Genomic DNA, 18,835 nt, shown 5'->3' with positions numbered 1-18,835 from the left:
TGTTACTGCTTTTGTCCTTTAAAGCTAGTCATATCACTATATTCACTATTTTAGGGTTGAGTGATATAAAGTGTACCTTGATAGTCTTTTGATCATTTATCGATAAATATAGACTATATTATAAAAAAATGCCACATATGTACTTCATTGAACGTTTTTGAGTTATAATGCAAATGAGTCATTGAATCAAGTTTTGAATTTACTGACAAACAGTTTGAACTGATTTACAGAAATTATTAAAACTTAAACTTAAATTATTAAAACTTTTCATAAAATTTTACTAATACTTTAAATAGATAAAAAATGCAAAAACATTAGTGAAGATCTTTGAGTAAAAAATCCAAACTAATAATTGTTTTCCCCCATTTCAATTATGATTCAAACCATTTGAACTGATTCACAGAGAACTAATTCACAGAAATGAATCAAACGTAGCTCTCTATGGTATATCGTCATGTATAAATTACGCATAGAAATTTGCATTTAAAATACAATAATTAATAATTTTCAACCCCCCCAAAATTACATTTTAGTATTATCATATGACATCCCCTTCAGCCAATAAAATAACAATTTATGTTCAAGCACAAGGAATACAACAAGGAAGTGAAGAAGACATTAGCACATAGGTCACATGCTTTCAAGGCTCCATTGTGAGTTCATTTTCGACTAGGAAATACATATAAATAAATTTTTTCCAAAATATCAACCTACATTTTTAAAATCAAAGTTTTAGGGGATACATATTTTCTGTGCAGTTGGCATTATTGCTCAGTACTGGCAGTCAGAATAATAGCCTTTTTGCTTCTGTTTTAGGTTGATGTTAGTAAGTTTATAGAAGACAGCTCTCTGGAAAGCTGTACCTTTTCCAGAAAGTTCCTATGATAGTGACGGCAGTGCATCAGAAAATAAGCTCATAGTAAGAAACGAAGAAGTTGAAGATCAAGGAGGATAGAAGCAGTGAGGGTGATGGCAGAGATAAAGAATATTAAGTCATAGATTGTTGTGAAAGTCAGGCATTTTGGTACATTATCATATGCCAGTTTGGAAGATGTGATTCACACTATAACCAGAGGTCAGGAAAGATGCCACTACCTATTAATGCTCCAAAAATGATAACTAAACAAGTCAAAATCAAGTTACGTGGGGGGAGTGATGGGCTACATGGAAAAAGAAGAAACTTGTTGATTTTCACTAGTGCTACAACCATTGATTTGGAATTCCAAGAAAGAAACTGTTTTTTTTTTTAAGACATGTTTCACTACTTTCCAGGCAGCGAAGATGAATCTGAATTTGTGTCAAGTTTTTTTTACATTTTTACATATGGGTTCCAAATGAAATATAATAGCAAAAGATTAAATGGAATGTTAATAAAGCTTTTTAATGTTTTTTTGAAACACTAAGATCTTTTATTTTTTTATTTTTTTATACTTTACAGATAGTGAAAATTCATGTGTGTGAAGTTTCAGACAATTTGCCAAAAATAATTTTCCCTAGAACAAAGTCAGTTATAAATGACGGCAACCTAAAAAAGGGTCAAGGGTCATATGTAAAGATTTTATTTTGGAAAATTATTTTAGCATTACATATAAATATAAAGTCATTTATTTTTTCTGTGATTTTATAATTAGTCACATTGAGGTTTAAACAGTTTTTACTACTGAAGTTTAAAGGGGTCATATAATGCCATTTTTGTACAAGCTAATATGATTCTTTAGGGTCTAAATTAAAAGTTTGTAATATACTTTAATTAAAAATTCTCATTAGTATTGTAAGAAAACACTTATTTTACCTGGTCAAAAACAGCTCTGTTTTCAGCACGCCGTTTCAGTGCATATGACTTTAAATGATAATGAGCTTTGCTCACCCCGCCTCTCTGTTCTGCGCATACACCGTTTGTAACACAATTACACAATAACCACGCGTTGTTCATTATAAACGTGGGATTATGAATTATATTGAGAACGTTGTACATAGAAAACATGCTGTAATGTACCCTGAGTGTAAACCGACGCATTCATCGTGAAGCGTGCAGCTGGCGATTTGCAAAGATTATATAAATATTAATATAAAGATTAATAAAACGTTACACTCACTTTAGTTCTTCTGAAGGTTCAGCAGGAAGACGAATAGGTTCCGATCCTTTATTCAGGTGCAGCTTCTCAGCAAAACCAGCTTTACACTGATCCTCGTTTATAAAGCAGTCCACTGAGAAATGATTCGGCAAACATGAGAGCGTTGCTCGTGGGGAATATTCCCTTCGAAAACAAACTCAGCCACTGCGTCTTCAGCGGTTCGGATTCAGGAACATTAAAATGACTGCTGTGTTCATTATTACACCCAAGAACAGAACACCACAATCGCTTAGACGCCATTCTGCTCATAGACAGTGCTCCAGCATATCAACAATGACCGCGCCGGTCCGCGCAGACTATGATTGACAGGACGAGCGAGGGCGGGTCTGTGTTGAATCACAAGCTGTCAATCAACAATCGCGGGAGGGGCTTCTGTTTTATTGACGTCACAAAAACGAACGGCTCAATTTGAGGCAGGGGAAAACATATAAGGAGATTAAAACAAAAACACTGGATGGATTTTTATCATTATATGATGGTTGTGTACAGGCACTGCCAACACACATTTCAGTACAATCAACTTGTAAAAGTGCATGTACCATTATATGACCCCTTTAAATAGAAGACACTAAAGAAGGCACATAATGCTTTTATTAGCCATTTCTCTCTCTCTCTCTCTCTCTCTCTCTCTCTCTCTCTCTCTCTCTCTCTCTCTCTCTCTCTCTCTCTCTCTCTCTCTCTCTCTCTCTATATATATATATATATATATATATATATATATATATATATATATATATATAATTGTTTTTAATATATGAAAAATTCCACATAGGAACTTCAGTGAACATTTTTGATGTATGCCGCAAACTAGCTATATTTTGAATTGTCTGACATGAACCGTTTGAACTGATTCACAGATATTAATCAAACTGAACAACTATAACATATTTTTTTGTTACTGAAGTTTAAATATGAAACACTATTAAAATATCTTAATTAACATTCTCATATTTTTAAGTAACTAGTTGCATGATATTAGTCTTTATGAAATTAAAAGTGCAAGTAATTGTGATATTCATGATTCTCAATACTGGAGAGTTACATTGTCTTCTGTACGTCTCCTCTCACTGATTTGGTTACCATGGAGAACAGTATTCACCATAGCAGGGGGTGGCTGGCACACTTTCTCTTAGAGAACAGTAGAGAGTTAATTTACACCCATATAAATGTACAAACATACAATGCTCTCTCTCATCCCTCTCTCTCTCTTTCCATACAGTATGTGCTGACCTCAGGTCTGCAGTTAAAGTCAATTGTGCTTGTTTGCTGTCTGATTTTTTATCTGGTATTCTGATACTTAGTTTCTTGTGATCTCCGTGCACAGGAAAATATTCATGCTATTCAGGAATACAGTGAAACTACTGTTCTTGACCTCTCACTGATTTAATCTCTCTCTCTCTCTCTCTCTCTCTCTCTCTCTCTCTCTCTCTCTCTCTCTCTCTCTCTCTCTCTCTCTCTCTCTCTCTCTCTCTCTCTCTCTCTCTCTCTCTCTCTCAACAATGGCCAGGTCTTAGTGGCCTACATTCTCCTCAGTTCTCTAGTTGGGAGAGGGGCTCTTGTTCCTTCACAATTCGCAAGATGAGAAGCTTGCCCTTGATATTGTTGTGAACTGGCCTTTGGAGAAAGAAAAAATAAATAAATTAAGAGAAAGTGAATCCTCCATTGTGCGTGTAGCTTGAATTCGATCTAATTCAAGGATTAAAGCCTTGGATTATTTTACCCATCCTCGACTGCACAAAACTAGTGATGAGTAATCCAGCCATCTACTCATCTATTCTTATATGAAGCACATTGACGTGTCTTTAAGGTGTTGATTTTTTCTGTTCCTACACAAACTCTTCTGATCATGATCTGCCAAACCAGTTCTCACCAATACGAGTGAATTACTTTCTGTTTAGCAATAAGAGCACATGCTAGTTTTTAATTGAGGTCTGTGGTCCCTCTTTTCAAGATAAATGTTGATCAATGGTAGTTTCCCCATGGCATTAAGGGGAAGAGCGCAGCAGCATTGTCTCATCATTGGATTGAATAATGGTGAAGGGCTAGGCGCAATAGCGTGGTGGGATTAGCAGGGATTGCTAATCCTTCCCGAGAGTGTTTCTCTGGCTGGCTGACAGCTGTGGGCCTCTGCACATCTGATTTACCTCAGATTATGCTGGAGTCGTGCCAACTGGATCCAATCAGGCCATGATTCTTTCTCTTGCCCCCCTCTCTCTCTCTCTCTCTCTTTCTCTCTCACTCTCCCTCATATCCATCCTGTCCTAGAACAGCCTATCTCCTCTTTAAGATCAGGTCAACACCGAAATGCAACGCATTTGTCGGCAAGGTATCTTGTACTGGCGATTCTTCAAAGAATTTGTATTGGATTTTCATGGAGTTGAAGGTTGACCCTGTGAGAGGGGATCTATTATCAAGGAGGATGCTGACATGTGAGTAAAGGTGTTTGTAGCATAGAATAGTTAAAAGTCAAACTATTCTCATTCAAACTTTTATGAAATATCAAACCTCTGTCTTAACATCATAAAACTGATTGTTATTGCTTAAATTAAGCATTTGTGTCTGTGTCTGTTGCGAAACATCCTGTTTTTGTGCATCATATAAGCTCTTGCTTTCATAACCAGTTTGCGATCATCGAGCGCTAAAGATGACTACAACATTACAGGCTATTTGGGTGATATCTGCTTTTCAGTTCTCACACCATTTATCCAATTGATAAAAAATGCAGTGTCGGTTGCAGGGTGTCCATGTGATTTACACAGTTTTGTATTTTACAGACCTCTGGCTTCCTTCTTAAGCTTGTAGAATCACTGAGATCAGTAAAAAAAAGGGTGGTTCTTCTCATACAAATGTTTTTGGAGGACAAGAGCCACAGCATCTGTCATGTACTGCAATGGGCTTTGATTTACTGCAATTCTGAGGGTGCTTTAAGAGTGTAATGTTAGATCAATAGATTGAACCTCTGTGTTTTTAAAGCCATGAACTTGTTGTCAATGCAAGAGCTGTTCATTTGATTTAGCATTCCTGCTAATCATGTCAGATCAGGCCTGTCTAGCTGGCTGGCTGGCAAAAAAAAAAGCGAGAGAGAGTGTAAGAGAGAGGGTGGGAGAAATATGGGTAGAGGAAGTGAAGAAATATGGTGTCGGCTGAGTTATTTTAGGCAGCCTCAGCCATCCATCTCATGAATGAACTATTACAGGGCTCAATAATAAGGGGCTTATTATTGAGAACTGAACAAAATAACTGAACAAAAGAACAAAATAACTGAACAAAACAGAGCTTAATTAGACCAAAATGATAAAAGAAATCAACATCAGGTGTAAGCTAATCAATCAGCCACCTTGGACCACCCTTAGGGCATACCTGTCAACACTCCCGTTTTTCCCGGGTTTCTCCCATTTTTTTGCCCTATCTCCCGGACCCCTCTCGGTTTGTTTATTCTCCCGGGAAACTTCCGTAATTTGCATGGCCCAAACTCCTTTATGAATAATCGGACCAATATGTTTGTCTAATGTTGACCAGTTGCCAGATCTTGTATTAAATGCATTATATTCACACAATCCACACACCATATTCAATTTCAACCCGTTTGTCATCTCAACCTGGCAACCTATAACCCAGTTGCACAGTCGCGGAAAGCTTAACCCGAAAGCGAGCACCATTGTGACATTTTGATTGTGCGGAGTTTCAATGGATGGACAAAAAGGGTATGAGAATATTAAAAAATATCTTCATTTCTGTTCCAAATATGAATGTCTTATGGGTTGGGAACAACATGATGACAGAATTTTTGGTTACTAAACCCCTGGTCAGAGCCTGACTCCACCCATTGGCAATATTTGAAAAATGCTGGAAAAGTGGGCAGAGCCCAGCAGAGGGCCCATGCACCTGAGACGGGTCTCTCTGTAGGCAAGGGCGTGGTTAGCTGGTGCCTGCTTACATCACAGGGGACCACAACTTCCAAAAGGAAAATTCAACTGCAGTAGCCACCGTTCAACCTGAAGAGGGCAGCACTCAGGCGTTTTTACACTTTATACCCAAATGTCAAAAAAGTTATTCGAATCAATGAACAGCATTAATAAAGCCCAGATCATTAACTAAAAAAAGTTGTTTTAGGGTTTAGTTACCCTTTAAGGTCATAAAAAACCCCATAAATTCAGAGCTTTGAATTGTTTTCAATGAGGTCTTTAGGTAGGCTACCATCTATTTTGAAGGCTTGTACTGGGGATACTAGATCTTAGCGCTGCCCCCTGACAGTTTCGAATGTTGTCTTACCCTTATCTGTATGACCAAAAATGACCTAACAGCGCACATTTATCTAGGCTAACATTAGAGCGAGCGGCTATGTAGTGGCAAATGTTAGGCTACTACCTACATGTTTCAAATGATAAGCCATAGTTAGGTCAATGAATGATAGATGAATGTTTGGATTTCCTGCCCGTCATACTGTTTACCACATGAACCAGTCGTGTTACAATCTGTACATCACGGACTGCGTGACATTGTCAGTTCGGCCTCGTTTACACTGCAGGTCTTGATGCCCAGTTCTGATTTGTTGCCTATATCCGATTTTTTTGACTGGCCATTTACACGTTCTTTCAATTGTGACCCATATCAGATTCATGTGTTTACACTTGACATATATCTGAAACATCGTGCATGCTTAAAGGGGGTTCTTGCACAGATGGACGGACGCGAAATATGCTTGATGCTAGCTTTGCGATGTATGCGAAGTTTGCCAAACATCTTCACGATTTTGAGGCGGAGGAGGACGAAAAAGGCCATCATTGCAGCCTGCGCATATGCTTCAGTTATTGTGTGCGAGAGAGATCTCAGGACTGGTGGGAACATACAACACGATCTCATGAAAGTGCGTACCTATACCACTAATTTTATTTCTCGTGCCATTTATACGCCAAACATAGTTTTTGCGTGCATGATACGCACTGTAAACCGCTTGGGTAGGATTAGGGGTGTAGAGTGCGTGCGTATTACACGCCATAAAGTGCATATCATATGCACGCGAAAACGGCGTAGCCTATCATATGTACGCAAAAACTATTTTTGGCGTAAATGGCACGAGAAATAAAATTTGTGCTATAGATACGCACTTTCATGAGATCGTGGCGGGCTTTAACGAGGAGCAGTGGGTCCGAAATTCTAGGATGAGCAAGCCAACCTTTGTTGTGTCAACGTGTGTCCACATTCATCTCCTACGACGACACAACTTTTGTCAGGCCATTCCGTCCCTTTGCAGATGCGCGTTGGGGTTGCATCATTAAACCACGGATACGTAGCCTAATGCCTCAGAAAATCCGATCTGCCTGTTTACATGACAGTAGCATTGGCACATATCTGATGTACTTCCACATAACGAGGCCTGAAACCGATCTCGAAATATCCGAATGCATGGGTATTTTTCCTGCTTACACTGTCATAGAACACATCCGATCTGTGTCACATATGAGCAAAAAATCGGAATTGGGTCACATTTCACTGACAGTGTAAACGAGGCCGTGTGGAGTTTTTTTTTCTGTTACTAACCGTCTAATTAAAATTTGGTCGACTAAGCCTCTTTTCATTGACTAACATTTGGCAGACTATTAGAGGGCAGCCCTACTAGATCTACAATCTTTGAATCACTTTTCAAAATATAGCCACCAATTAGCCCAGTCCAGCAAGTGTAGGAAACTGTGTAAAGTAGTAGATGAAATTGAAAATAAGTGTTTTTATATCTGATAGAGTTTGATTGTTTAGTCTAGTTGACTTGAATTGCTTGAATAATATTGCAGCTCATATTTACACCTGCTCAACATTGTCAGTTCCTATTCCTTCATTGAAATTACTAGATTGAATTTGTGCTGGCTAAATACAGTATATAATGAAAGTCCAGTGTTTGATGTGTTTTAAAGTGTGAATGTGTGTATGTACTGAATGTAAGTATATTATGTGGTTATGTATATATATGTCTGTCTCTTTGTCTTAAATTTGTTTGTTTTAAATGTTTTTGAAAAACTGTAAAAGAATAACATAATTTAATTCAAGTATTAGCTGTACTGTACATCTTGATAGTTTACAATGATCATCAATCGCTGCCTCCCTTAATAACACTTGTATTTGTCTATGCAGGTGATGTGGGTATGTAACCTGTGCAGGAAACAGCAGGAAATTCTAACTAAATCAGGAGAATGGTTTTCATCAGGCCCTGGGGCTAGGCCTCTTAGTGTGGGTGCTCCCCTCAGTGGCCCCGAGTTGGAGAAGGACAGGAGGTTGCGCTCCAGATCCCAGGCTCCGGGCACTAACAACACTCTGCCACCCAACGCTGGTCCTGGTGACCCCACCAAGGGAGCAGATACAATGCCCGCCTCACGCTCCCGCAGTGAACCACCACGAGACAAGTAGGCCAAAAATTTTTACACACATGCCAGTCCTAATATATATATCTCAGTGGCCCTACTGATCAGAATTAAGCATGCAGTGCAGTAGTGCATATTTACTGGTATTTGTATTTGTATTTATTCATTTATAAAGCACCTTACAGGCTACACAGTAGCTCCAAAGTGCTGTACATTACAAATTATCTAAATCAAAACAGCTCTACATAACAAATGATCGAAAACAAAACAACAAGATAAACAATAAAAAAGTACAACACCCATTAAAAGAGTGACTTAAAATGCAAGAGAGAACAAGTGAGACTTTAGACGAAACCTACAAATATTTAATGTTGGGGAAGATCTAACAAAAAAGGGTAGGTCGTTCCATAATCTCGGACCAGCAACTGCGAAAGCACGATCACCCTTGGATTTAAGACGTAGTACTCGTGGGATAGTTAACAGGAGCTTATTTTAGGATCTTAGTGATATATTTGCCTTATAAGGCTTAATGAGCTCCACCAAGTATCCTGGAGCCATTCCATAAACTGCTTTAAAAACATATAGTAAAATCTTGTAATGAATACTATATTGTACTGTAACCAGCCCAATGAGGATAACAAATGAGTAATATGATCTCTGATCTGTCTTCATTGCATTCATTAGCAATCTTACAGCAGCCTTTTGAACTAACTGGAGACGTGCGATATGCGAATGATAAGTCCCAAGGTAAATGGAATTGCAGTAATCTATAAAATCTAGAGATAAAAGCATGAATTACTTTTTCCAAATCACATGTTGAGAGAAGCAATTTTAATTTGGCTATTGTCCTGAGATAAAAAAAAGCAGTTCCGAACCACAGTTTTTATCTGTTTATCAAACTTCAGCAAGGAATCAAAAATGACTCGCAAGTTTGTTACTTGACCCTGTAGGTAGCTGCCCCAAGCTCCTAAGTTATCATTTACAGTCTTATTACAAACTGTACGACCAAAGATGATCATTTCTGTTTTCTGTTAATTTAATTGGACATGGTTATCGGCCATCCACGTTTTTACTTCCTCCAGACATTTAAGAAGTGTTGCCCCTGAGTCATCACTATTTGATCTAAAAGAATTAAAGCTGCATGATTACCAGCATCGCAAGAGGTCATTTACAACCCTTAAAAGTGCTGACTCTGTACTATGCCCACACCTGAAGCCAGATTAGAATTTATCCAAGATATTATTATTGGTTAAAAAAAGTAGTTTTTCTAATATCTTGGCTTGGCTGGGTAATTTAGATATTGGTCGATAATTTTTTAAATCATACGGATCCAGATTTTTTATTTTTTTTAAATAGGTTCAACGATAGCTTGCTTAAAACATACTGGCACAACCCCGGTCTGGAGGCTACAATTAATAATGGATAAAATGCTTGGGCTAACGATGTCCACACCATCCTTAAACATGCACAACGGGACGGCATCGCTGGGGCAAGATGAACGCTTTAAGTCAGGGGTCACCAAACTAAGGCCCGCGGGCCAACTCAGGCCCGCCACCCCCCTTTGACTGGCCCCCCAGCCCCTCTGCCCCCCACTACTTAACCCAACAACGCACGCGCAGGGTACAGCAAAATGTCTAGCGTTAAACGAAAAGTTGATAGAGATTGCAGAGTTTTCAAAGAACAGTGGACCAACGATTATTTTTTTGTTCAGTGTAAGGACCAAGGATGTAGTGGAGGCTAAACGCACGTAAACGCCGTTTATGCACCTCCCAATATTCGGAAATAGCGTTTACCCACCTCCAAAGTGCGTTTATCCACCTCTAAATAGCTATAAATTAAGCTTATGTCGTTTTAGTTTCATATTGTTAATTATAAGTTTCATAGGTTGTTAAACCTAAGACGAACTCTTTCATATTGCGCTGCATTACTGTCAGTGTTGTTGACTATTACTGACGGTAAGGTTGCGCTGCTGACGCTCGCGCAGCCTCTCGAGGAGAAATCTACACAAATGAGCGCACACACACAGTCAGTTTTTATATTTTTAACATATGTTAAGCAACCTCAATTATTTTTCCTGAACACCATCACGATTGAAAATGTGACATTGATTTCCTACAACAGTTCGATAAACACATAAAATTAAGTCACTTACATTTTAGATGCAATATTGGCTGTTTCTGTTCTGTTTCAGCAGCGAAACAGCAGAACCACGGCACATCTCACAGGAACACTCAACCTGTTTTCATTACTGAATGATTCAGCATTTTGAACGAATCGATTGAGTCAAAGATTCAATGACCCATTCATAAACATCTGTCTCAATCTTGAATGAATCAGCCGTTTGAACAAATCGTTTGAATGAATGAATCAATGACTCACTCATTATGATGGTCGCCTGCCACCACCTACTGGCGGTTTGTGTTATGTTTAAAAGTAGATCATTCTTTCCAACATTTCTTATTTGTAAATTTAAATCAATTTCATAACATAATTTTATGCAATTGTAATTTTTCAGTGTAAATGATTTAATTTGATCAGCCCTATAGTGTCTTATTATTCGAAATAGTTGAATTTATTGATCAAATTTAGGAATTTAAAAAGAAAGATGAAGCATACATTTAATAATATTGGGGGAGGGGATGCCCTTTAAAGGTGCAAATATTGCAATATGCCGATTTAAATATCAAAGCTAATTGAACACTGATGAGAATATTGTTTCAGAATAAATTAACACACACACAAAAAAAAAAAATTAATAATCCGGACGAGAAACTTTTTTACTCGGACAACAGATTTACTTGTCCGAAGGACAAGCGTATGAAAAGGCTTATTGTCGAGCCCTGCCTATAGCAATGTCATCAGGATACACATAGACCGGTAGGCAGTGGCCCACCTTACTGGGTGACCACGTCGTGGTCCACCAGAATTTATAGTTTAACTTACCCACCTCTTTTTTTACCACTACACCTCTGGTAAGGACTATGCAGTTTGTATTATTTGTAAAGAAAGTGTGACGGTTTTCAAAGAATATAATCTGCATCGTCACCACGAAACCCGCCACAAAGAGTATGCTAGCTTGCGAGGGCAAGCAAGAGAAGACAGGATTTGGAGGACGATAGGCGGACTGGCTGCACAACAGAATGTATTCCTTCGCCAAACTCGGAATCAAGTGTTGATATAGTAGTGTGGATATAGTAGTGGGGATGGCTGTGCCAGGCTAGTAATCTCTACTACACAATGAGGCCTGCTGGTGGTCATTTTTGTCTGGGTCATACAATTCTATGTTATATAGCTGACCCGGCCCCCCCATCACAGTCAGGAACGATAATGTGGCCCCCAGAGAAAAAAGTTTGGTGACCCCTGCTTTAAGTGAAGAATAATGTCCTTGATATCAGAGAGTGACACAGGTTCAAACTGATTAAAACTCAATCCGATTAAATCTATTAAACCTGGGTTTGAAGCCAAAGTAGAAAAACTAGCTCTAATCCCATTAACTTTCACAATAAAAAACTTCACAAATAAATCACATGTTATCAGCAAAGGAGTCAAGTTACATTTCGTACTGGGGCAAAGATGTCTATTAATGACAGCAAATAGTTCACATGGGGGGTTATTAGCGATCATATTGGATCTATAATTTTTTACAGTATTTTGGTGTTTAGTCAAACTGTTCCTTAAAATTTGTAAGGAAATGTGTAACCTAACCTTTTGCCATCTCCTTTCTGCTTTTCTACACTCCTGTCTTAGAGCACGAGTCTGTTCATTAAACCAAGGTTGCATCTTTGCTTTTTTTTCCTTGATCTTATATGGGGCAATAGAAACGATGATATTTGTACAGAGTTAAACATTAAACTCATCCTAACTCCTCGGGATCAGCAGAAGGAGCAGACTCAATCCAAGAAGTTGATGAAGCCATTTAAAACATTTATTAAAAACAATGGCAAGGCCCCCACCCCGACCAGAAATTCTGCTAGAACTAAAAAAATCACAGGCAGATGGAGTCGCTTCAATAATAGGGGTGAGGTCAGTAGCATTCAGCCAAGTTTCAACAATGAATAAAAAGTCCAAATTGTTCAATGCAAATGGTAAAAATAAATAAATGGCTTGTTTGCAAGGGATCTGGCATGAACTAATGCCATCCTTACCGCCGTGTTCCCGGTCAGCGCACTTGAGCCTCCACACTCGTCTACCTTCCACGGATAGCGCAGGTTATCCAGGTTTATGCCTTTCTTGAAGAAATGCGATCTTGAAAGAGAAGGCCTCAACACAGCATTCAACACCTCCGGATAAACAGCACGAAGACAAGGGAATCGAAAATCACACGCCCTCGAAGAAAAGGCGATCTAGGTTCTCTTTGCTTTCGCTGACGCACCTGCTCTACAGCCACGTCTCATCCAGCGTTTCTTCCTTCTGCCAAGATTCCCTGTCGGACGAAGTATCTCAGGCGGTAGAGATCTCGTGAGCCAGGGATAAAAGTGGCGTTGACCAGCACCAGAGAGGTTAGATACGGCTGTTTGAACATGAATTAACATTTGAGGATCATAAGTCCAGAGGGACTGGCTTAGTTTGGGGAATACACACAATAGAAACAACAAAAACAATAAAACAAACGAAGCCAGACGAGCAGACAACACACCACCGGGCGCCATCTTGGCAACAACTTGAATGAGTTAGCAGATGGTGGCACTCAACTGAGAACAGACAATGAGAAATATGCTGTTGGGTATTGTGTCAACTAGGCATAGGTCACAGTGGTTGATTTATTGCCTCTTGGGAAAGATCAACTAGATTTTTTTATAATTTTTTTAAATTAGTATTGCTGCATGGTAAAACCACAGTAAAAAATTACCATCGCTTCAACCATACAAATCTTTTGACTGTTGTGTCACACCTTGCTCCATATTTTAAAGGGGAACTATGCAGTTTTTTTTAGCTTAACTGAACAGCTTCGGAGTTATTGGAATGGTTATATGACGTTTTTCCGGTTGAATGATGGCCGTCCCCCCCCCCCCCCCCCCCCCCTCCCCCCCTCCCTGGTGCCTGTGAGCGGAAAAACCACACTTGCAACTTTGGGCCGGCGGGTGTTACTGAAAGAACGAGCAGAGAGAGAGAGAGAGCGCCCCGGCCGTGCGCGCGCGCACTCTCACCGTCTTCAAACTGTCTTGCTCTCTCTCGCTCCCTCGCGCATATTAATCAAAATCAATTGAGAATTGACACAATGGTAAAAGATCGGAAGACCGAAGTTCACGTGGAGCATTCGGATATTTTTTTTCCCTGCATTACCGCTGGAAGTGAATTGTGGTAAAAAACGTTGCCTTATCTTCTCTGAAATTCAGCTGAAATAAAAAACACTTTCAATAAACAAAACAAAAAAAACCTATCCAGTGATTAAAGGCACACTATGCAAGATTTATACCTTAAAGCAACACCAAGGAACTTTTCCTCTGCGGTCGCCCTACAGGTTGGAAGCGGAATTGTCCATTACCGCTGTCGTAAATAATTTAGCCTACCGCAGCCTACTGTCGCACGCGCGCGCTCGCTGTTTATCCAGCACCGGCTTTGGAATCAACAATGGCCACAGACAATTTAAGGAAGTGGTGGGGAAAGTGACGTTTGCCGTAAAGCAGTCGAATTTTGTAGTTCTTTTTGTGCTTCGGTTACTACCCGAAACCCGAAGTTACATAGTGCAAGTAAAAGCGATACAGACCACGTCAGGCTATGGCAGATGTGTCATTCAACCTATTGTAAGTCGATGTACCATCACAAGGGTCTTGGAAATAGATTATGAAGGTTGAAAAACTACATAGTGTTACTTTAATATAACAGCTTCGAAGGGGTATCAGGCCGTGAGTGCAGAGACACTCTGCGTGAGTGGTATTTACGACAGTAACGTTAAATACAAGTACTCCTGTTTGACAAAAACGGAATTCCTGCATAGTGTGCCTTTAAGCATCTTGTGCTACTGCAGGGGTGTCCAAACATACCCCTGGAGGGCCACTGTCCTGCAGAGTTTTAGCTCCAACCTTAGGTAAACACACCTGGATCAGCTATTCAAGCTCTTCAGACTGACTAGAAACGTCCAGGCAAGTGTGTTGGGGCAATTTGGACCTAAACTCTGCAGAATGTTAGCCCTCCTTGAGCAAGTTTGTACACCCCTGTGCTACTGTATGAGCATTGCAGATTTGGAAACACTTTACAATAGTGTTCAATTCGATTCAAGTTTAGTTGTATAGCGCTTTACACAATAAATATAGTTTCAAAGCAGTTTCACAGAAAAGTATTGTGTTATCAAAGTGTATCAACGTAATATACTGCTATAATATAGTACATGTTATTCTGTTAGTTAACTTAAAGCTGCAGTCCGTAGCTTTTTTTGGGTTAAAAATTATCCAAAATACATATTTGAGAAAATACATAACCAGCCAGTGTTCAAAACTATTTGCTTGCCTTAGCTCGATTCAAAGCGGTAAACTTGTAATAATGTTTTTAATTCCAGTGGTACTGGTGGATATCCGCGGGAGATTTGAGCATGTCTTTGCATCATTACGTCACATCTGTTCACATAAAGAAGGAGTCTCGGCTAGTAGGCTATATTGCGTGTGAGGATGTTGGAGGTGGAGATTTATAGCCTTTTCTCACAGCACTTGATATAATTAAACTTATCAATTTGATGGCGGATCCAGAAAGGTTCAAACGACAATCACCAGTGACAACTGGAGATTCACCCGTTGTAAAATGCAAAAGACTTCGTTCGGACTTCGGAGTGGCTACAGAAAAAAAGAGACTGCAACCGGACCCATGCGAAAACAAGGATACATATCGGAAGGACATTACATGTAGTCACGCAATGCTGACGTTGTTAACATTAACAATTTGAGAACAAAGTATAATTTTCACGGTTTTGCGTGATATGATAAGCGATTTTTAGATTTAATCAGCGCGATTTACTGCAATGTCAGAACCAGAACAAAAGTGGATTTTACTTACTTGTTCAGACATTTTCCGGTGAAAATTCTTATGTTGGTCATACTTCCAAAAAGAATAATCTGTGATTCTGAATGCCAGTATCCACACCGGCGCGGTGACTGACAGCCTCACAGTCTCCTCAAACATTGTGTTCATCCGCGCTGTGCCGTGTCGAAGTACAACTCACGTAAAGTTGATAATTCCGCGAATAACTGCAATTGCAGATTTCGAACAGAGATGAGAGGAAAAACTGCGGACTGAAGCTTTAATGTATTAAACACAGACTAGTTAGAAGTCAGTTAAACTAACGCAACGAATGTGTTAGTTAGCAATTACAACTTTTATGAAATTACAAAATTTACTTTTAGTTTTAATTACAAGGCTTTTATTCACATTTAAACATTGATCAACACACATAGAGCACATCAGATGTGGTAAACAAAAGCTCAATTGTTCTCACTTGGCACGTAAGAACAAACTGTATTGGTGTTACTGATTATTTTCAATCAAGCAAGACCGTTTGAGCTTCAGTTTACCATAATTCATAATTCTTAAAAAAGTTAATAATGTAAAGAGATTGTGTCTCTTTATAAGTCTAGGATCAAAGCACTCAATTCATATGAATTACTTTTACAATGAATTATTTTTAAGATGACATTTAAAATTCTAAGTATTTCCAGGGTTATGTGAAACAATCCTAGTTATACAGGCTTCTTTAAGACAGATTAGTCCACTGGCCATTGGGTTCCCACTTCCCAGAACTGAATTTACAAAATATGCGGTGTTACATATCCTTACTGTCAACATACAATTTATTCTATTTTAAGCTGGACATTTCAACAAAATCTGTTCATTCTGACCTCTTTTCAACTGGCACTATGTGGACTGCAGCTCCTGCCTTATAATCTCTTTAAAACAAATGACGTATGTTTCCTGTCTTCCTGTCAGATGCATATTCAGCTAAATCATTTTTGCATTTGAATTCCCAAATGTTGAAACACAGGAGTTAACAGGTGTTGAGCTATGTATTATTCAAATAACTAATATTATAGCAGTTGTAAATGCAAATTGGCTTTGGTGCTTGGAAATTCCAAATACTATATCTCAAAGTCTTTCCTACTTATGTCCAATCAATAATAGGAAGAGACCCGTGTCCCTACACGAGCAGAATGGAAAGGTGATTGGACGTGGAGAGAGAAGACGTGGACCAGCCAGGTTGTCATCGCAGGCCTCTGAAGATCGAGCTCCAGGTGAGAAGCGAGACAGCAGACGATTGGAGAAAGGGCACTCACAGGAATATCCAGAGGATGATCCCACCCATCCTGAGCGGCGAAGGAGGCAAGAGGAGGAAGAGCGAGAGCGACAAAGACGAGAAGAAGAGTACCAGACCCGTTACCGCAGTGACCCGAACCTAGCCCGCTACCCTGTTAAACCGCAGAAGGAGGAACAGGAAATGCGTATGCATGCCAAAGTGTCCAAAATGCGTCAGGAGCGTCATCACAGTGACCTAGCCATCAACGAAGTGGGATTGATCCAAGATGGGGTTGAGGCTGCTGGAAATAGAATTAGCAGGCAACGAGTAGCTAACAACGACGACCGCAAGACCCTTTTAGAGAATCATCGAGCTTATTCTATGGATAGGACCGTGGGGGGTGGTGTTGGGGGACAAGGATCCGTCGCTAAACAGGGCCACGGTATCCCTCACATAGGCCCTCCAGGGCCCCCAGACCTCAGGGACGGACAGGACTGGGGCCCAAAGGGGCATCTGGAACCTGGGTCCGCAGCTTTTCTGCACAGGGCTAAGCGAGAAAAGGCTGCAGAAATCATGCGTAAAGATTCTTCTCTTAGCTCGGACCAATCGGAGACGTTACGGCCACCTCCACCACGAGCCTATAGACCCAAACGAGGCCTCAACAAAAGGCAGATGTCCATCAGTAGCTCTGAAGAAGAGGGTGGCTCCACTCCTGAATACACCAGCTGTGAGGATGTGGAGATTGAAAGTATTAGTGAAAAAGGTAGGTGCATGAAATTTTTATATGTTGCTAAATTTATTGTCAAACTGTAGCCTCAAATTCACTAAAAAGTATTACACTACAAAATCTGTCTCATTACATACTCTAATACAGTGGTAAATATGGTGATAAATTTAAATTTATTTGAAATATTTATTTGAATTCTGTATATTTTTAGTGATCATGGCAGCAGTAAACAGACTCATTGTGTGTTTATTTGTGTGCGTGTGCGTGTGCTTCTTTATTACATAGCACTGGCACTATTGTATGAGGCTATTCAACTAGCAGGTTTTCTAAACTAAAATTAAATCGGGTAATGGCTATGAAACACCATGATGAATGTTGCTTTTTTTGTCATGTAATATTGTCAAAAAAATGCAGCAGTTGGGAGGACTAATTCAATATTGGCGAATTTCTCCCTTCTGTTAGTAGTAGTTTTAGTAGTATAGAGTACACAGTAAACACAATTGCTCAATATTTTGATTGGAAAGAAATTAATACTTTTATTTGCCAAGAATGCATTAAATTGATTAAAACATTAAAGGCATTACATTTATTTATGACATTAAAGGCATTAATAATGTTCCAAAATATTTTTTTTCTATTCTTCAAATAATCTTGAAAAACAGTTTTCACAAATACTAATCAGAATAATTGTTTTCAACATTGATAATAATAGGAAATATTAGAATGCATAGTAGAATGATCATGTGACATTTAAATCTTGAAAGCATTAAAATAGAAAACAATGATTTTAAACTGTAATACTATTTTACAATATTACTGTTTTTACTGTGTGTTTTCATAAAATAAATTGAACCTTGGTTAAGCAAAAGAGATTTATTTCAAAAACATTAAAAAAAATCTCATACAGTCTAACTATGCTCTTTATTCAGCTAACTCACATACAATACGGTAATCGATTCAATATTTCTCAAACTGCATCAAAATGCACAAAAATGCCAAACAGGAACGATTTAATAGTAAAACCCTACCCCACACTTTATGGATGTAATCTTAAAAGTGCAAACTTCACTTGTTTGGCTTCAATGAATGCCATTAATTAACATCCATTTAAATATCTCTGTTTTGTTTTCTATCTACTGTGAATTGCATGTGAGTGTGTGAGAGTGTTTGCACAGCTTCAGTCAGTTTCAGTCAGCTCAGAATGGTCCAATAGTAGCATTATATATTTATATTGTGGTAGCAAATTTGTGTACAATTGTTTTTTATTTTGCTTTTTTTTTTTTTTTTTTTACCTCTGTCATCTTTAATGGTTTATAAGTTTATGTCTTACTTGTGCATACATTTTCACATCAAGGCCATATATAGCATAATTTTACATACGTCATTGTAGCTGTTGAACCAT

General features: G+C 38.9%; 1 protein-coding gene across 19 annotated transcripts in view; it reads left to right on the top strand.

The window, feature by feature from the left end:
* The window catches only part of rims1b (regulating synaptic membrane exocytosis 1b), a 137,092-nt gene that overhangs the window by 52,227 nt on the left and 66,030 nt on the right, over positions 1-18,835 (top strand). For 18 of the 19 annotated variants that reach the window (XM_056254351.1, XM_056254355.1, XM_056254350.1 and 15 more), the window contains 2 exons: positions 8,262-8,530; positions 16,595-17,469. In XM_056254351.1, coding sequence (XP_056110326.1) covers positions 8,262-8,530; positions 16,595-17,469 — 1,144 coding nt within the window. Of the gene's footprint in view, positions 1-4,422; positions 4,565-8,261; positions 8,531-16,594; positions 17,470-18,835 lie in introns of those variants that run through there. The other variant, XM_056254366.1, reaches the window with a different exon arrangement.

This window comes from Rhinichthys klamathensis, unplaced genomic scaffold, assembly GCF_029890125.1.
Source record: "Rhinichthys klamathensis goyatoka isolate OS25496 unplaced genomic scaffold, OSU_Roscu_1.1 h1tg000111l_1, whole genome shotgun sequence".
NCBI lineage: Eukaryota > Metazoa > Chordata > Actinopteri > Cypriniformes > Leuciscidae > Rhinichthys > Rhinichthys klamathensis.
Note: the sequence above shows the minus strand (reverse complement) of the source record. Positions and strands in the feature narration are given on the sequence as shown.